The sequence below is a fragment of the Chrysoperla carnea genome, chromosome 5, assembly GCF_905475395.1.
Source record: "Chrysoperla carnea chromosome 5, inChrCarn1.1, whole genome shotgun sequence".
NCBI lineage: Eukaryota > Metazoa > Arthropoda > Insecta > Neuroptera > Chrysopidae > Chrysoperla > Chrysoperla carnea.
The window spans coordinates 46,725,345-46,747,552 of record NC_058341.1 but is presented as its reverse complement, the minus strand read 5'-3'; the positions used below and the strand labels follow the sequence as shown (position 1 = coordinate 46,747,552).

Genomic DNA, 22,208 nt, shown 5'->3' with positions numbered 1-22,208 from the left:
TAAATAATCATTAACGGTCCACTCTTGTCTCCATTACTATTTAAGTTATTCAATTTTTGTTTGAGTTTTATTATTTCTAATTTTAAATAGTTAAAATCACCATTTTTTTCTATTAATTTAATTTCTTCTTGTAGTAAATTCAGTTCCACATTTATAATATTTAAATTTAACGTCATTAATTTATCATTGAGTTTTCCTTTTTCAATTTTTAATAATTCATTCATTTGCAATAATATTTTTTTATATTCATTTATGAGTTTTAATGGTTCTTCAACTATATTTTTTTTATTGATGTTAGCTTTTAAAATTAAAATTTTAAACTTAAAATCAAATAATTCGTTTGTATCATTTAAGATAGATATAATTATTTCATCTGCTTGCTGATATCTTTTATTTCCAATATAAATATCAATTAATTGTTCAAATACTAAATAATGTAATTCGGACTCTAAAGCGTATGATAATTGATTTTGTAAAAAAATACATTCTTGTAAATCAATTATAGTTAAATTTTTTCTTTCTTCTAATTTTCTAATATTTTCATTTTTATCCGTTTCGTTGATATCAACACAAGTCTTTATATTTTCTATTTGTGTATTTATTAATTTTATTAATTTCCTAAAATAAAATATTCCTTTATGTAGAGACTCTTGATCCTTTTTTCTATTTTTCAAATTTATAACTACTTTTCTTTGATAGCATAAAGCTATATTATTATAGATGATACATTTTCGATTGAATTCTAAATCGATTAAATCTTTAAATTTAATTTGTTCAATACATTCTAATGATTTACAATAATTTTCCAAAGCGTATTTATCACATAATTCGTTTTTTAAATAACTATCTAAAATATATTTTTCTCCTAAAAATATATATTCACAACTTAATTGAAATAAAAATTCTACAAACAATTTCGAAATTGAAATGTCTTCTTCATTAATAAACGGCTTCAAAACGTCTAACCCTTTTTTGTAATAATTAATTCGTTTCTCATATTCAATTTTTGGTACATTTATTACAATATAGTTTCCGTACATGGCTGCTAAAGAATGTGCACAAACAGATTTAAGTGAATTGTCCACCTTATTGAAATAATAAAGTGCTTTTTCAAAAATCTCTTGCATTTCATTTTCAACTAACCATTTTATCTGGATTAAATCACCAAAAAGATTAATAAAACTGAAATAAATGAAATTAATATTATTAATTTTACTAAATATTATTGAATTATTATTTTTTAAATTATTAAATTTTGTTTCCAGTTGTTGTATTTTTAATTTCAATGAAATTATATCACATTTATCTTTGTCAATGAGTTTAACTTCTTCTGAGAGTATATTAAGTTCCATAAAAGTAATATGTAAATAAAAAGTAATCAACTTGTCATTGACTATTTCTTTTTCATTTTCTAATAATTGATTCATTTTTTTCAAAATTTTCTTATGTTCATTTATAAGTTTTAATGGATCTTCAATTATTTGTCTTTGAATTGTAGCTATTGAAATTAAAATATTAAAATTATACTTCAATTCTTTGGTATTGTTTAAAAAATATTTGATTAACAAATCTGCCTGTTGATGTCTGTCATATTGGACATAAATACTCAGAATTTTCTCAAATAACAGATACGATCCTGACTTGAAATCGTTTGAGAATCGATTTTTTATATGAATACACTCCTGTATACGAATTTCATTTAAATACGTATCTCTTTCTAATTTTACAATTTTGCATTTTTTATCCATTCCGTTAGTATTGTTACATATTTTTATACATTCTATTTGAGTATTTATTAATTTAAAAATTTTTTTATAAGAAAATATTGCTTTATGTAAAGACTCTTCATCCTTAATTCCATTTTTCAAATTTATGATTACTTTTCTGTGATAACATACACCTGTGTTGTTGTAGATGTGATATTTCTGTATAAAATCTAAATTTTTAAAATCTTTAATTTGTTCAAGATATTCTAATGATTTACAATAATTTTCCAAAGCATATTTATCACATAATTTACTTTTTAAATGACTACATAAAATATATTTATCACCTAACAAGGAATGTTCACCACTTAATTGAAACAAAAATTGAATTAACTTTTCAGAAATTAGATTGTTTTTTTCATTAAGATATGGTTTTAAAATATCTAATCCTTTTTTTGAATATTTTATACATTTATCATGTTTAATTACATTTTTTACAATGTAGTTTTGATAAGTTCCTGCCAAATTTATTGCACATTTAGATTTCATTAAATCATTATCATTAACTTTATTAAAATAATTATGTACTGATTTTAAAATTTCTATAAATTCTAACTCAGAACAATTACAAACACTAACTAAAGTACTAAAAAAACCAATAAAATTACAATACATTCCAGAAAACTCACTCCGAATTTCTGTAGTAATTATTTTTAAAGTATTAATTAAATCAGTAAATTTTTGTTCAATTTCTTCTAATTTTACCTTCCAAGAAATGATATCACAATTATTACCAAAGAAACTAATGTTTTCTTTAAGTAAATTAATTTCTGTGTGGAACATATCTAAATAAAGAATCACATATCTATCACCCATAATTTCCTTGATTTCATTTTTATCGTTTTTGAATATTTGATTCATTTGTAACAAAATTTTTGTATATTCATTTTTTGTGTTATTTGAATTTTTACCTGATCTTTTACACAAAATTGAATGTTTAATACTTAAACACACAAACTTAATAGTTGAATCTGCATTTGAATCCTCTAAAATCGATTCAATTAATTCATCTGCTTCTTCATATTTGTTTAACAAATCATAAACTTCCAGTAAAATTAATTTATGTTCCTTATTCACATTTGATAATTTTAAAAATCGTTCACATTGTTTTAAAACTTCTTCATCAAAATTAGTATTTTTTCGATCATAACGATTAAATCGTTTATATGATAAAACAATTTCAGAACATATATCAGTTAGATGATCATAATAATCTGAATTCAAGCCATTTAAATCTTTTATTAGTTTAATTTTTTCATAAATTAATTCAAGAAATTTATGAGCTTTATCAAACTCATTAATTAGGGTATAAGCTCTTAATAATTTTAGTATGAACATTAAATATAGATCATTGACATTTAACTGAAAATCTATTTCATCTTTAAAATGTTCCATTTGTGATAAATAATATTCTTTTGTATGAATTTCTTCAAAACGTTTGATACCTTCTTCTAAACATTGAATCGATTTCTTCAACATAAATAACTCAAAATAATAATGTCCTAATAAGTACTTTTGAATCAATTTATGGAGGTTTTTCCCATTTTTTAAATATTCATATGCATATATTTTAGATATATTATAAAAATGTTTATAGCCTGGTAAAATATATTCTTTAATTTTATTTCGTAATGATTCTCTGTTTAAAGAGAATATACTATGAGCTAATTCACATGATCTGGCATTTTTTGATGAAGTACCAGTATCATAGCTGACATTTGTCGATATTGGATCAATAAAGTTAGTGTCAAGTTTGATTAATTCACCATAATATACATCCTGCATATCTCTGGTAGACTGTCCAATTAATGAGACAATTTGATCCATAATATACTCTTCTTTTTTAGTTTTTATTTTTCTTTGCTCGATTTTTTTTAAATATTTCAATTCATAAACAATTTTATTTATAATACCTCCTAGTCTAAAAAGTAATTTTAGTACTTTTTCGGATTTATTTCTTTCAACAATTTCATTGTCATTAATATCTTTAATTTCCTGACGTTTCACTTTTAATTTATTCGCAAGGTTGATTATTAATTCCTTGTTGTTAAACAAACTTTCAGGATATGATTTGACTTCATCAATTAGTTTAATCAAATGTTTCTTATCATCTTCAAATGAAATCTTCATCCGTTTAGTAACTTGATTAATGTCTTCTAAAGCGAATAAACTTTGTTTCATACGTATGAACTTTAAACCGTTTGTATGATGGTTTATTTGTTCAGTAAATTTTTTAATAGCTTCTTTATAATACATTTCTGAGCCCTCGTTTAATTTTTGTTTGATTTCTTGATAATCTAAATTTAATTTTTTTAATAAATCATCAGGATCAGGTAATTTAATAAAAGCATCTGCAGCACGTATGACTACGTTTATTAATTTGTTGTATAATTTTCTATGTTCATTAGTAAAGTTTAAATTAATTATACTAAACTTTTCAATTTCCTTTGGTTTTTTTTTAATAATATCATTTAATTTTTTTGAATTTATTTTCAATAATTGTGCAGTTTTTAAATCGTTCAAATTAAATGTAAACATATTACTTTCCATGTCAATATTTATAACTTTTAATAAATTTATTTTTAAACTTAAAATAAGATTTTCCATTTCCTCTCTACTTTCCACAAAGTCTTCAATTTGTTTATGATTGTGAATAAACAAATCTCTTATACTATTTAAATTTTTCAAAGCACTCCATAATTCAGTTCCCTTTTCAATCGTTCCATCTTCAATTATTTCATGTATTAACTCCCCAATGATTATAAAAATTCTTGCTATGTAATATAAATCATCTTTTTGGCTTAAATCAACTTTTTCGAATGAATTTAATTCTTCAACAATTTTCTGAAGAGCAATTTGTTGGTATCGTTGGGTTGATAACTGTACAAAATTCGTCATATGATGCTTTGCTGGATTGTAATCTTTTTCTAAGTTTTTCATCTGTTTTAGTAATTTACCATCAGATGGGAACATATTTTCTTGACTTAGAATGTGTACAATAATATTTTTTAAATTTAATAAATTGATAATAATTTGCTGTTTTTCAGTGTCGTTGAATGTTAAATCTTTTTCTGTATCATTTTTTAGCTCTGATAAAGTATGTTTAAATTGATCGAACTTTTTAAAGGGAATCCCACCATTTATAATTCCATATTTATTTCGAATGCAATCTTTGTCTTTACTATTAAAAGATATTTCTCCGATTATCTTCCCGATTGTAATTAATGTGTTTATTATTAATCTAGAATCCAATGTGTCCCTTTCTAACCCATTAATGATTTCAAATGTTTCCACTAATTTCTGAACATCATTTTCTTTTCGTTTAATTTTGAGTTCAGCCATTTTAATCAGACACAAATCAATATATTTCTCACTCTAAATCGTCTTCAAATTGTTTTAATAATCTTCCTTCATTATCTTTACTAAAAAATAAAATTAACATTAAATTCCGTATCAAATTTTAGTTATATAATCGGACAAATAATGAGTTTAGTATATTTGCGAATAAGAATGTTAATGCGAAAATTTTTCTATGATATACTCAAATATACAAATATCAATCACGCAATTGGTGGCAAAAACACTTAATAACAAAATGTTATTTGACTTCACTACAAAAATTCTCAAAATGAGACAAGTTAAGCTCATCGAATTTAAATAAATGATAATATTATTATTATTTTGTTATTTGTATTTCGGCACAATCATTTGTTTTTCTTAGTGGTTTCCCTCAATTTCCGTTCATTAACCACAACGCATCATTTTCATATGCTGTATATATGGTATGTTCCAAAAGTCCTCAGTCACCCTTTAATGAGATATGTCTTCTAAAGTAAATCAGATTCAGAGCTTAAAAGGTTAGTTTAAAGTCAATTCGTTACCAGCTAGAGATAAAATATCACTTTTATTTAGAATGGTATTCTTTATATAACCATGAACTTTGTTTTTTGTTTTAAACGTTCATATATAATCAATAAGTGGCAGCAATTTTATGTAATAACATACCGAAACCATCAAATTTTAGCTATAAATTTTACATTTTAAATTTTATTTCGCATTATTATTCAGTTCCCAGAGGAAGTACATGTAATGGGGCCGATTTTGAAAATTTTCAGTTTTACATATTTCCGCGGTTTCAAGGCCTTAATATCAGAATCAAATCTTTTCAAAGTGATCTCTGTGTGTGTGTGTGTGTGTGTGTACGTATGTGCGAATGTACGTTCGGATTCTTTCGTTCGCCTCGATTATATCCTGGGCTTATTCGACGCGTAATTACGTATTTAAGAAATTTTCAGCAGAATTAGTTGAGCCATTTTGTAATGGTAATAAAAAAATTGGAAAAAACTGAATAAACAAATCAATGGAGTTGCTAAGGACTTTTAGCACATCTGTATGTTATACTCCAGCAGTGGGTTTATTTACTTATCTTTATGGATAAAAATAAATATAATGTTTACAAATAAGTTTAACATTGACATTCCACCGCATGCAAGGTATCTCCTCACTTGATCTCACTTTTTACGTTCTGAGCAAGCTATAAAAATTTCAGCTTGATATCTTTTTTCGTTTTTGAGTTTTCATGTTGACAGACAAATAGACTGCCTGGCAAACGGACACACAACCAAAAATGGGCTAAGTGGGTGATTTTATGAACACCTACACCAATATTTTGTTTGTAGCAGCAATATTTTTAAGCGATTCAAACTTGGGACTAAACTTAGTATACCTTGATATATTTCATATATACATGGTATAAAAAGTGGGAAAATTACATATTGCCCGGGCATCGAAATCAAGTCTTTAGATATTCGGCATTATCTTTAATCTAAAATTTTGATAAAGTTTTTTTCTAAGACAACTTAGCAATTTGGAGCCAATATGCAAAAATTTTTCTCTCTTCTAAATTTCTTTTCAATTTTTAAGCATTGAAGTACTGAATGTCAATTTGTTAAACGCTAAAACAATATATAAATCTAATGAATGATCTAATGAATGAAGCAGTGTTTAGATTAAAGAAAATAATATATATTTCCATACTTTAAAATTGCATATTGAATAAATTCCTTATATTAATGGCGTAGCTTGGTTAAATTTGCAGTATATTAGATATTCATTAAAAAATAATATCGATGCGTGTATATATATAAATTATAGATATATCTAGATATATAAATTGTTTTTTTTTTTTTACATTTAATAATGCTCTGATACCTTCAATAACAGATATATGAATATTATGATGGACTATTTTAAATAAATTGTCAATCAAATTGATTGATCTATTTTCAATATTAATTGTTTATGTATTCTGTAATCTTTATAGGAAATAATATAAAATAATAGATTTTATTATTAAATATACTTTTATTATTACTATTTTTTTATAATAATAATGATAACAATCATAATATTTATTCAACTGTTTTATAAATACAGTATAGTAAATAAATAAAAATTTGTAACAATTGTATACAGAACAGGATCCTTACTCTTTGTGGGAACAAAGTTTTTATTTTATAAATAAGTTTGTCCTAGATGCACTTTATCGAACTTAAGTTAGAACAAACAAATAAACATGCGTATACACAGGCATTTATCTATAAGTAATAATAATACATTGTCTTCACAATGAAACGTAAAGATCTACGGAAAATATAGATTTGAATTTTCTGGGCCATTACCAAAACTTCCCTATAATTAGAAGTTAAAAAATACAGAACATCTATTTTATAATATTAATGAATTGTATTATATAATATTATTAATTTTAAAATTTAAAATTATCAATTATAATAACAATCGTTAGTGGATATAACTTTTAGAAGAGAAACCAAGTTAAATTTTGCTTTCATCGATGAATTATCAGGATAATATATATCTTCTACAATTTGGTTAATCCAATTTTCCATTTTCCAAAAGACTAATAATGTATAGTCCAAATTTTGTACTTAAGAACATCATCAATCATAATAATCAAAACATTATCAGATGAAAAATTTTAGTAAAATTTATCTTCTACAATATTTTCTTATTATTTCTATTTATTTTACACTAGCAGCTACGCACCTGCTTTGTTGCCTTTCGTTGTTTTCCTTTTTGTTCACAATTTCATGGGCTTTATTATTATTTTTTTTTTTTTTTTGTGCATAGGTATCCCAAATTTGTTATTCCGACTATACAATGGCGAAAGTTATGTGTTTGGCCGATATGTATGTTTGTTCATCTTTTCGGGCCTAGCTTTTAAACCTATCATAATTTGACAAATGAGGTATCGTTAGCAACGTCTTGATTGCCCACTTTAGGCTATGTGGTGTCACGTTCAAATTAATATGGCGCCTTCTAGAGGACATAAAGTTATGATCGAAGATCAAATTTCGATTTAATTATAATGTGTTTGGTATCAATTGAAAGGGCGTAATTTGCATTTTTCATATATATATATATATATATATATATATATATATATTGTTATACTTAATCACGAAATTATAACCGCCAAATAGTTTAAGTATATGTATTTTCGTTTGTTCCCTCCGAACTTCTAAGCTGCTTATAATAATTTCACAAATAAAGTATCGTTTAAAGAGTCTTGATCGTCCGTTGGTTATAGGCTATGTACCGTTACATTCAATAGAATACGGCGCCCTCTAGAGGACATAAAGCTATGGTACACTTTTCAAATATATATATATATATATATATATATATATATATATATATATATATATATATATATATATATATATATATATATATATATGTTGTTATACTTCCTCACAAAATTATAACCCTGAAATGGTTTAAATAAAATAAAGTTCGGAAACTTAAACCCCGACAGCTACAGAATCGCGCTCTTAAAATTGTAAAAAAAAGAAAATATTTTCATCTGATATTGTTATGATAAGTAAAATCGTCATTACAGTCGGAGGAACCTCTAATATAAAACAGTTTTCCACAGGACCGAAAAGAGGTCCCCCGACTGTAATGACGATTTTACTTATCATAACAATTTCAGAAGAAAATATTTTCTGGTTAGAAAATAAGATATAACCCGTATTATTTGCTGACAATGTAAAATTCTATAGGTGGAATAATTTTTAAAATCGATGGACTCAAATATGACGGATTTGAAATCAGAGATCATTCAAATTGATTTTGTTTTATACTTAGATTACCAAAAAAAAATTGGATTTTCACAGAAAATCATATTTTCTGAAGAAAAAAAATCAAGTTTTCTGTGTCGCTCTCTGTGTTGTCCATATATAGTTTTATTCTTTCGCCTGAGTGAAAACAAATAACTTTCAATCAGATACATTAATATATTTTATAATACATTATCCAACATTAATACCTAATCAGTTAAATGGAAAATAATTATTCATTTTATTACAATATGAGATTAGATGGAGTGAGAAGTGGGGGTGAGCGTCAGTTGATGAGCTGGCATCTGTGGTTGTATGAATGATGGCGGGATAACAATAATAATAATAATAATAATTCAATAATATTATGTATTGATTTTAATTAACTGTACTATAATACATAATAATACATGGGGATAACAAAATAGTTTTACAAAGGTAACTACAAATTGTATAATAATATACAAAAGATGTACATACCTATCCTAGATTTATCATTCGGTTCTGGATTGCATGGATGTAGTGATCCAAAAAAAAATGTGAGATAGTGAATAGAACAAAAATTACATCCTATTAAAATAAAGTTATTTTAATGGGTCATGCGAAGATATTCTGGAAAGATTGATGAAATTGTTTTATAAAAATTGTGGTTTTGAAAGGGAAGAGAAAAGTAAAAGTTAAATTTTTCTGTTTTATTAAGAAATTGGATTTTATTAAGAAATTGGTGTTATAGATCGTGTATTTAAAGCTACAGTAAAGAGTCTACAGTATCTCTGCATAAATTATAATTTAGGCCCTTTTTAGAAAGCGAATGTTGAAATTTTAAAATAATGCTGATATTTCTTATTTGTATTTTCATATCTTTTTGTTAACCCCCGAGCTTAAAAAAAGGGGTGTTATAAGTTTGACCGCTATGTGTGTGTGTGTGTCTGTCTTTACATGCGAGATTAGGATTCCTTATCCGAAAAAACTAAAAAATTGGCGATGATCTTCAAAATTGGTTCAGTTTAGAAAAAGCTTTAAAGAAAACGGTAATTTAATGAAGAGTCTTCTTAGATATGTTTCAAGTGCGAGTTTAGGGTTCCGTAAAATTTGTCGGTGGTTTTTAAAATTTTGTAAATTTCACTTGTAAAAATATTACACATACTGAATAACGTTGTCTCTGTCCTTGATAGTTACTAATTTTTTTTTCTTGGGAATACAGTACACAAATAAAGTGTATTTGGTTTTTAATTTTTTATTACACATACTTTGATTTTTTTTAAAGGATTCCGTACAATCTCTTAACTTTGAAACCCTAATTAACACACTTAGGAAAATATTTTCTTATTACTTAGCTAGTTTCGTCTCTACGTTGATGAGTCTGTCAGACAAATTCTATCTTTATTTAATAGTGTGGATTAATAAAGTTGTAAAAAATGAATTAAAAAATAATTTATACCGTGATCATTTTTTTTTCTGTAGAGGTACTATTTCCAGAAATATTTACAATAATAAATTTTATGAATATTTACCGGGTATTTGTATAATTTGTTCAAAATACGTACGTACTTGCATAAGAGACCCATGTTTAGCGTTTAAGCTGCACATCATTTTTACGATAAAATAGTAACTATTTTTCAGAAAAAGTTATCATTTTTTTTTCGAAAAAATACATAAAAACAAAACTATTTTATTTTTTCTGTTCACATTCTGGGAAGTTGATGGACCATAAGGGTTGCACTCACAAGAAGGCTTGTTTAGAATAGTAGCTCAATTATTTTATATCCATGAGTACAGATGTATGTACTACATATGTATGTAACAATATAACATTTATTATAAACTAATCTCTTGCATTTATAATAATATCAATTTCTACATACATGCAGATACACATTACATATATATGCCTGTACTAGCTTTATACCCGCCCGCTTCACTGGACTTAAAATAAAAACCACCGCTTTATAGCCTCCGCCTCTCTTGATCTCACTTATTCCCCATCCATAACACTCGAAGGAATTGTTTTACACAGTTAAAATATTTGCACAATTTCTAATTTTTGTAAGTTTAAAATAGCCATAAGTCATTGAGTATATTAGAAATGATGGCCATGAATTGTTTGGCATTTATTATCATAATTTTTTAAGCAATCTTTAATTTATGGTTTAAAATGATGATAATAGATGGAGCAGTAAAATTTCAGAATAAAGTTAATCACTAATTAGGTGATTTTAATAACACATATACCAAAATTTTGTTCGTAGCATTAATATTTTTAAGCGTTGCAAACTTGGGACTTAACTTATTATACCTTTATCTTATATATTTAACCGAGAAATTCTGGTATTTATATATAGTGATAAAATTTGTGTCTCTTTAACTCAAAAAATACCGAGCAAAGTACTAAAAAAACCTGTCATCCAGGTACTATATATTACATATGTACATGGTATAAAAATTGTATAGATTTTCATTTTATATCGTTTTAAAAATCATACACTTCTCTGTCGCAACCCTGTAGCACATAATGCATATTATATAAACCTCTGACATTGTTGCCTACAATACTAATTGATTATATTAATATGTCTGACTATATAAAATACCTTTACTCATTCCAATCGTTGCCTGTCATCCTGTTGATGTATATATATGTGGAGAATTTACCCCACACATAATTAGTTGTGTGAGCACATAACATTAGCTAGTAATTATAATAATTATATTGTAATAAAATATACAAATATCTTACAGGAATTTCGTTGGAGGTAGAAAATAGAGAAAATTATCTCTGAAGAATGGTATGTGATAAATTTAAAGGAGTTGTCAATTATGAAGAACTTTCGATAAAGAATATATCTTGAGAAAAACTTTTTGTTTATTTTCAGTGCTTCCTTTTTGTAGGTTTTATCACCAAAGCCCCCTAGAATGGGATTATTAGAAGAGATATCTTCCACAAAAAAGCATTAAAAAATTTTTATTATCGTTCGCCCTTCCCAATATTCTTCGTCCTTAAATTTATCACATACCATTCTTAATGCGATTTTTTTGTAAACTTAGCTATTAAATGTTCTCAAGCAAGTCGGTTCGACCGTTTAAGGGCTACGATGTCACTGAGAAAAACAAGGACGCACAGATAAACACTTTAAACATATAACACTCCTTCTTTACTCAATAACAAAGTGATGGTCAAGGACATCAGATGAGATGAAAAAGATATTTAGAGAGGTATCATTTTTTGGGACAAATTTTTGGAAATATTTTAATTGAAATTGAAATATTTGAGTTGACTTTGTTTTTTTAAATTATTGTTTTGAATTCCCTAATTGATCCATGTTTGTTTGACCATTCATTTCCATAGTAATTATTTATATGTTAAATTATATGTCATGCCTTTTCCAAACTGCAACTGATCATTGCAACTTTTTTAGTTTTTTTCGGATACAAAATGGGTAAGGTCGCGCATGAAACATAGCTAAAAACATTCTCCATTAAGTTACCTTTCAAATGAAACCAAAAATTATTATATTATATATATTATTTAATTAAAATCGGTTCATCCGTTTAGGCGCTACGATGCCACAGACAGAAAAACACACAGACACACACACACATAGCAGTCAAACTTAAAACGCCCATATAACACACAAAATGGGAATTGAATGTCTTTTTTAATTCTTTTCAGAGCTTTATACCAAATTTTTATTTATCTCTTCCGAATCAATTTCATTCATTTGCTTGAGCTATCATTTTAGGTATCTACAAAAATCAAATAAAAACTGATTTTTATTACCTACATCTTAAACACATATTTAGTATATATTCCTGATAACATTTATTCACTTATAAAAAAGTGGAAAATTCCATATCGGTCCAGACTCACAGGAGACAAAAAGACTATTAATAATGAAATCTTTTCAATATGTTTTCATTTTATAAGCTTTTTATCTATGATCTAATAAATTTACACAGAGTGGAGTGTAAGTGGATATACAGTAAATAAATATAAAAATTTTGGTATCATTTAACTGTTTTCTTATGGATTTTGCAGAAATACTTTGCATTTTTGTACATTTGGTGATGATATATCCCTGAATATATCCCTGAACACCAAAAAGAAAAGAAATGGCTATAGATTTTGATTAATGAGTACTAGAGTACATGACACGTTGCAACTCAGTGACAAATAAAGAAGTAAAGTTTTTATACTTTTTCGTATACCACTTATGCCTCACTCTGTATTATAAAATTTCTGTTATCTATCATATACTACAGAAAATAAATATACTACCCTATACATACCCTCGAAGGTTCGGCCATGCACAAGATATTATTATTTTATTTTCATTTAAAAAAATAATAATATGGTATTATATCAAACAGGATATGTTTTTTAAATAGATTTTTACAATCGCAAAAAAGTCACGGAAATTCATAAAAAGAACTTGGTTTTTATTGAGTACCATAAAAACAGTATGTTTGTATGTTATTTTCCTTGTGCAACACTGAGAGAATGCTACGTACAGGATGGTATCACAAACTTTATTGATAATTAAAGTCTCACACCGTGTGGCTTGAGTGCTCTTTAATAGGCCTTTGCAACCATCAATCTTCAAGCTCTTGTTATCTAAGACCACTTTTCTTAACAAGTTCTTGTGAATTTGTGACAAGAAATTACAAGTCAGTCTCTTTATAATCATGAATTTATTTCAAAAAAAAGACACTTTTATTACAAGCTTTTCGATTAAGCGGAAATTTAGCATGCGCATTTAATTTGGATGACAATGCATGGTAAGGTTTTTTCGTCCTGATTTTCCCATCGCTTCCACCATATTTGATACATATATATATATATACATTTGTTTTAGTATTAAATTTAAAATTTTAATAAAAAATACTTTTTAAGGGACAAGCTTTTATTGTACTAAAAAGTAGAAAATAATTTTATCTATGAGGCACTTTTAGCCGACTATTTGTAAAAGCTTGAGGCGCTAAATATCAAGAATGAATCGAAAAATAAATTAAAGTAGGCTTTTGCAAATTTCTTTTTTTTACAAATGAACTCACTATACAGGTTCTTCCGCTTGTAAAATTAGGGTCACTCTATACAAAAGTAAATGAACCAATAAGAACTGTTTATTTTATAAAAACCTATTTAATAGTTTTATTAAGATTGTAAAATTTATAATATATATATATATATATATATATATATATATATATATGGTTTATTTTCTTTATAGAATAATAAAGCATTGAGTAGTTTCTCTCCATATCTTTATGGATTGTACACAAACGAAAAGTTATTACTTTTTAATCTTATATAGTTAAGTTTTATTTTTAATTCTTCATTGTTTTTATTTTATAGTAATATTTTAACGATTCGATAGATCAAAACGACGTCTATAGTAATAGAAATCAATCGTCTTTAGTACTTCAGTTTTAAAAGCCAGCCAAGCCAGAGTTCAAATGAGCCCTAAAAACCATTAATTGACAACATAGAAAAAACCTTGAACTTCAGAGGTATCAGAAACATGCAAAAAAATAAACAAGTCCTCTTTTCAAATAAGACAATTAAAGAGCACTACGATATCAAAAATCTAATGACGGTCTTAATATTATAGACTATCATTACGGGCGTAGCTACCGCCGTATCAGGCGTATCAATGATACGGGGCCCCCGGGCTACAAAAGTCTCTAAGGTGTGTAAAAAAAAATTAATAAAATTTTATGAACAATTAATTGCTCTGAAGGCATGCTTAAAATCTGAAATTTAAAAAATGCATTCCATTAAGGAACTCATGGACTAAAATGCATTTATCTACCCAACGCTAACATTTGGAATACTTAATTAGAGACGATCGGTTGAATCTGTCCGAGTATCCTTTTCCCAGAAGCGAGTATTACGATTGATTTTTGGTTTGAAACGAATGGAAACCTGCAACACATATTGATTAACAATATAAAATTCTTACTTTGTATGCCATTTATGCCTTAGAATTGCTTACATATATGAATAACTATTTGCACCAACGCCAAGAAACACCCCGTGTACCTTATTGGTTACGCGTATCCCTATAGGCCAGTCTTGTAATCAGTGCAAAATGGTCCGAGGCTTTGATCTTGATGCCACTCGCATCTATTGATAGAATACCTCCAAAAAAAAATTCTGGATAACACCAACAAATTACAATCACGCTCTTACTTCGAAATGTCAATTACAATTTTTCTGTCTGTGTGAATCGCATTTCATAAAAACACGAGGTAGAAAAAAAAATTCAAGATATGGAGTCGATAAAGTTAATAATGTTTTCTTATGGTTTATATTATTGTAACAATTTCCACCAACCAGCTAACAAAACCAAACAGCACCATTAAAATATCCTTATTGTTTCTAGAGTGGTTGACGATTGTAAAATTACAATTTTATAATGAAAGAAATAATAATATTACATTTATGACAAACTTAAAAACATAATTGAGGTCACATTTCAAAAATATTTTATTATTTATTATAGACAACAAGGGTTTTATTATTAAGGAGCGCAACGAAAGCGTTAAGTTTCCATCGCTAAAGTACTTAATTGAAGTCAATTTTATCATTATTAACTATACCAAGCTACTGTTCGTAGCAGATTAATAAACATAAATGCACCAAAGATTTTCGTATTTAAAAGTCGAATTTTTGAAATCTTTGATCTTAGTCAGTTTCAAAAAATTTGTTGTATAAAGTTCTCTTGTCATTTTTTGTTAAGGTGGATTGTTATATACAATTTAAATTTAAAAACAACGCAAAAAATGCAAGTTTTAAATAAAATTTTCGAAAGCCAAAATTCGTAAATAATCTTTTAACTTTATCTTACAAAACCCTGAAAGGTCATTACCTACAGAATATTTCAATTTATATAATACCTCCAAAAAACTTAATTTTCTCTTTTTAAGGTAAATACGGCCATTATTCTCCGCTCCTGGAATTTACAGGATATAAAATGTGTAATTTATAAAACAAGTAATAAATCTTTAAATCATAGTTATGACTACTAAAAAAAACAATATGAGTAATACTCTTTAAAAACCACTATTAAAATAAATTTAATTTTTTGAAAAACAATTGTTTTCTAACTGCAATGAAAATTTTTAATAGGTTTACCATTTTACAAAACTTTAAATTACACTCTCAACCCAACATTATAATTATATAATTCATTTACGTCTTTCTTTCCTCCAACTTTTTCCAGACGATAAAGATTGTAAAAACCAAATGATTTGAATCATTTTAAAATCGACTAATCTGATCTCCACGCGATTTAGCATAGTTAATAAGCCGGGATGCAGAGGAAAAATTGGGAAACAGCATCGATTTTAATGAAAGTTTTTGTAACGTGTTGATGATAATGCGATTTAATTAATACTGTTTAAGAAAAATTTTGATTGTATTTATTTTTGTTCCTTATAGTGACTAAAAGTTTTTTCTTCCTTTCCAGTTGATGACCATCACAATCGCTGTCGTTTCCCCCTTTGGCTTACCGAACATCACACCTGGCACAGTTTAGATCATCGTCTCTCATATCAATTCTCGTTACGTAATGCTACGCTAAAAGTAAAGAAAAGTGATGAACATCGATATGGTGGTAGTTCCGGTGGTGGAGGCAGTGGTGCAGGCGCTAGTTCGAGTTCAAGTTATGGATCAGCATTACCATATGGTGCACCATTATATAGTAATAATGCACCAGGTGGAGGTGGAATTGTAGATGATGATATTGGTGAACCATTTCATTCAGCACATACGGCATCGTTACAACAACATAACCATCATAATTTACATGCAGCTCATTTAGCTGGAGAAGGTGGTACTGTACGATTAATATGTCATAGTATATTACAAGCATTGGAGAAGAAAAAAGTACAGATTGTGGCACATGTTACGGCTGGATGGTATGTATTCGGTTTTTACCGATATTTATGTAATTAATCCAGCCCCTGATCTACACTTTCGCGGAATATCCTCGCAGAGTATACTCACAAAAATTAGCTGAAGGGAATTACCACTGCAGTGTTGCTAACTTTGAAGGAGGCTAATATTAAACATAAACAATAATTTTTCATCTGCTTCCGAACGAGTTTATTATTGCCTATGCGTTCAAGGATCAGTTTGACCAAAGGGACATCCTATATAGATGTAGAAATCGAATTATAAGGCAAAAATTCGAAATTTGAGTATTATTTTAGAGAAGTCTAGTCGAATAACCTAAGGACCTACCACAAACTAAACATAAATTATGTAAATGTATTATTCTAATTTTTATTTAAACACTAAAAAAAAACTTCTTTGAAAAAAAAATATTTCATATAAAATAAGTGTGGTAGAACCTCGTCAAACAGTACGGGAGGAACGTTCTAAGTCATACATTATCTCGAAGTTTTAACAATGTTGTCTCGTCATTTTGCCCCTGCTATAGATATTTCGATTTTTTCACAGGGAGCACTATATGCACTTTTATGAGCCTTTTTTGAGTAATTAATAATTTTATATTTTTTGTGATTATTATTTCGTTTGTTTCCTTACTTGATGATACTGATATTTTTGTATACTATCTGCGAAATATCCCCCTATATATGTAGTTTTGGGCGACAATACTAACACTATTCTTCCAATCATCAAGCGGATTTGAAAACTGATGGCCCCAAAATGTACCTCATTCGCCAAAATCGTTCCGGAATAGAAACTTTTCGTACAGGCTTTTCATTTTTTGGTTTTTAGTTGATTATCTTAAAAACCAATCGTTAAATAAATGCAACTTTTGAATTTTTAGGGGTTAAAATGATATTTACCAAATCCGAACCAAAAAAATTCGTGATTCTGTCCTGTTCTTTTGTCCGAACTACTCTATAAAAACGAAAATCTGGAATTTCCAAGTTTCCCAGGTATCAAATTAAGGATCCAAGAGTCGATAATTCAGCTGCATATTTAAAAACCACTGTAGAAACGTTACGACGTTAGATTTTAATAGCTATTTTTGTAGCGATACCGACAGTTTAACAAAAAAAAAGTATTCAAACTATTTATTTTCCTTATTCGATACGTCCTCTGCTTATAATTATAAATTAATTTCACTTAAAGAAGTTTTACTGTAAAATAGAATTATTATGCAAATCGTTTCGCAAGGAGAGACTTATTATTTTATCATATGATAATAACGCCATAGTTTGTTCTTAACTTAAATATAGTCTTGATTATTTATTAAATTATAACATTTCTTTTTCTTGTTTCATGTACACACAGTAAAAGCGGACATGTTTGTATGGTGTTTTATAAACGCGACAGTAATGTTATTGAAGTTCAACAATCAAGTAAGTATATTTTAAATTATTATCATACACATTATACAATTTTATTAAATATCCTGGTTTCTTTAACCAATGGTCCTTACTGTCCAGACACATACCAAAAATGTAACACGTAAACTGAAAACGTCAGAAAATTAGCCAATTAAAGTCAAATGTCGGTAACGTAAGACGTATGAAATATAATTGGTTCAATTTGTTTACGTATTTTGTTGACGTTTTACCCCTTTCACGTCCGATTAGTTGTATAAATCAGAAACCGAAATTAGATTTACCTTGAAGGCGGATAATAGCTCATTTAGAGAAAATCTGCAATCCCACATCTACAGCTCCTTAGCTCCTTCTTTTGCTATGATAAACCTCGTCATAAATGCTTGATATAATCATACTCAAGTGACCCCACAATTGAATTGAAAAACTCCCACATTCCCTCGGTCCCCTCCGACGAAATTTGATAGTGAAACGCGTAGATACCATAAGGGCAAATTTGTCTTCCAATTTCATCCCATTCTCAAACTTTATGCGAATATCTCCATACTTTTGTGGAGCACAGATTTTGAAATCTACTTTCGACTTGATGCTAATTCTGACCAAATTTGTCAAACTCGCTTGGGTCATGGTTGATCGTACCTAGTTTTTGCCTAATTTCAATTTCGAAAACGAACTTTCGCCTTCTGCTGCTATAACAGGAAGTGTTAAACATACTCATGTTTTTATTTTTGTTATTGTGTTTGTTGGTAGACTAGACAGTAGTGTGCATGCACTAACTTTCAGCCGCAACTTACCTTTGAATTTACCGCGTGTATTTGTTGGAATATAAACTGCAGCCATCGGAAAAGGTCTAAATTGGCTTGTACATCGCAAGTCGCAATATTGTTGCCTATATATATATATATATATATATATGGGTATAATGAATGTTTGTAAGTACTTTTCAAAATTGAATGCTACGTATGGTATGTGTAGGTGTGTATAAAAGTATACGGCCATCGACTGGCGCGCCCCCTAAGACTTTGGGCCCGGATGCCACACACCATTGTACTTGCGGGTAATGACAGTCCTGTTCATTAGTTTAAATTGTTTACCACAAGACTCCTTAATAACAACAATCACTTACCATTGGCGAGTAACGTTAATTTCTCAATGGGTTTCCCGTCTCATTATTTATATAAAAAATTTTCATTAAATATTCACAACTTAATATAAAGTCAAGAAACGTGGAGAATTGTTTTATGTATATTCTTACAAGTTATAACTATCCCCAGTGTGGGAACTGGGAAATTATTATTATTCTGATTTTTATTTGATTTCGAAAGCTAAATGGATATTATTATATTTAAACATTTTTATTTTGTACTCGGTCAAAGTTTTTTTTCTTAACTTTATTAAAAATTCAATTGCTGTAAGTCATTTGTCTCTAAAAAGAAATTTAAAATAATTTTGAAAAATGGAATATTCTAATTTCAAATAAAATTATCCGTTGTTTTTCGTGAGATTAGCATCGGATAGTTCATTATATCTTTTGAAATTACAGTTTTTCAAATTTTTAATTAATTTTTATTTATTTTAGCTACTATTGAAGAAAATCCAGACGATGCATGCCGAAATTTCGATCCAATTAATACACCATTTACAACTTTAATAAGTAAGTAAAAAATTAAAATCAAACTTGATCCTCGAACAAAGATTAATTTTGAACCATACTTATTTTGCAGCTACATCATTACATCCAAAGAAATGTCCACATTTGGGTCGATACACAGTTGTTAATTCAGCATCATTTGGTGAAAAACGTAAGAGGCGACAAAATAACAGTAAGTTATCTACAAATCTACCATAGAAAGAGAAAAATCCGAATAGGCATTTGAATTTATTTTTAATTTTTGTTTTAGATTCAGACAACTCGCAGTTTTCGAAACAGGATTGTACAAATCCCAAATATGAATCACTTTCCGTGGGTTGTGGTGGATCTTCTGAAATTATGGAACAAAAATCATCGTGTGGTCCACAATCTTCAGCGCAATTCACATCATGTAAGTTTTGGAAAGTCTATCACTTAACTACCCTACCAGATTAATTTATTAACGTATCTAAGATACTTGTTAACTGAAATTGCAAAATCTCAAAATAGTTTTTAGAAGATATGTTAATAAAATTTACCTGTTTCAAAATGAATGAATGCATCAATTTTAAATTTTAAATTTTTTACATGAGATGCCGGAATATTTACAAATTCCTTACTTAGAAAATTGTAATGACTCCTTCAATGACTACCGATTTTAAAATAGCATCTTTTCTGAAATAATACAAAATCGCGCACCCGGAAGAGTTTCCATTATCAACAAAATGTTAACAGAAACAGAAATATCAATAATTTTTTTTTCAAATTTTTTAGCTTATTCATGTCATGGATCATGGGAAGAAAATGGTACAAGCTATTTAATAGCATCACCAATTGCTGATAATCGTAAATCAACAGATCCACATCGTTACTGTTTTATATATAATTTTCCAAATAAACCAAGTGAATTATCACATAATTCTTTATATGTGGCTGGTACAACTAATCCAAATTATGGGATGTCACAAACACCTGGCATGAAGAATGGTTTAGGTGACGGTGGTCTACCAAAAGGTGGTCCATTACGTTTAACTGCTATTGCTGATAATTGTCACAGATTAACAAGTAATAACTATGGCATCAAACATGCGTGGACTATGAATTTAACCACAAACGGTAATCATTACTTTTTATTATATATTTATGGGTTATGGTTACTAAATCTGAATATATAACGGGTGATTCATTTCGAGTTAATTTTTTCAAAAGAACCCAAAATATCGTTTTTTACACACAATAGGTAAAAAACTCAAACCCGTTTTTAAAGTGTAATTTTTTAAAAAACTGCTTAAATAACATAATTTTCGCTCATTTTCCGTTCAAATCTAGTATTCTAGTTAAATATTTTCCTAGATTGTGATTTAATTAAATTTTCATTTTCAGGAACATGTGCTGATGCAGATGGTCTTACCGGTAACGCAACAAAGTTAACATCATCAATTCTAGTATTTTTAATATGTTCCGTTCTAATAACAATAGTTATAAGATGATTAAAAAAATTGAGCTTCAATATTCCTTATTGTAAGTATTAAGTAAAACAAAAACAAAACAAAAACCTTACCCAAAACAAAAGCAACAAAAAAAAAATTGATCGATAATATTTTACACTCACACATACACAGATACTGTTTTTATCAAGAAAAGAGAACATTTTTGAAAAAAAAGAGACTTCTTAGTGAAATATGCGTATATATATAATTAAAAACTATTTAAAAAAATTATATATAAAAATAAAATATATTTATCAACATTGCGGGGGTAGAAACTAAAACAAAAACAAGATGTAGTCAATTTTATAAATGTTTTTATCATCAGGACTGAAATGCGTTTAGAATTTATAGAAAGAAAAATCAAAACATTTAACAAGTTCGGTTGCTCAAACTGTTCACTCGGTGTAGAAACGATTAATGACGAGTAAACCCGAAATAACTACGAAGTATTACAAACGTTCAATGAGCTTTAAGTATATTCAAGCTTCGTTATTGATTCGGATCTACTCATCATCCCTCGTTTCTATTGGATTTTAACGCTAAGATGTCAGCGCCACGAGTATCAAAATGTAAGCCATTCTCGTTACAATCAGCTGATTATTTCAATGATTAAAAAGAAAGGAGATATATGCTTTACTATACATTTTAATGTGCTGTGCTATATTTGGCGTTCTGACAATAGTTCTTTTTTCTATCACTAGATAGAGTCTTTCTTAGCATTAAAATCCAATACCGTGCAGGTAGTGTGAGCAGCCAAACATGTTGATACAAAATAATAATAAAAACTACTTCCTTCATTTTTGGTTTTGTAATTATTTTATTGTGTATAAATATTATTATTATAAAAAAAACTATAAAT

At 27.6% G+C, this 22,208-nt stretch overlaps 1 protein-coding gene across 1 annotated transcript in view; it reads left to right on the top strand.

Annotated features, from left to right (window-relative positions):
- The window catches only part of LOC123300903, an 876,857-nt gene extending 855,317 nt beyond the window's left edge, over positions 1–21,540 (top strand). Inside the window, exons 6-12 of the mRNA XM_044883570.1 lie at positions 16,378–16,828; positions 18,177–18,244; positions 19,809–19,883; positions 19,954–20,052; positions 20,131–20,271; positions 20,634–20,975; positions 21,243–21,540. Coding sequence (XP_044739505.1) covers positions 16,378–16,828; positions 18,177–18,244; positions 19,809–19,883; positions 19,954–20,052; positions 20,131–20,271; positions 20,634–20,975; positions 21,243–21,349 — 1,283 coding nt within the window. The 3' untranslated portion in view covers positions 21,350–21,540. The remainder of the gene's footprint in view (positions 1–16,377; positions 16,829–18,176; positions 18,245–19,808; positions 19,884–19,953; positions 20,053–20,130; positions 20,272–20,633; positions 20,976–21,242) is intronic.
- The last annotated feature ends 668 nt before the right edge of the window (positions 21,541–22,208 follow it).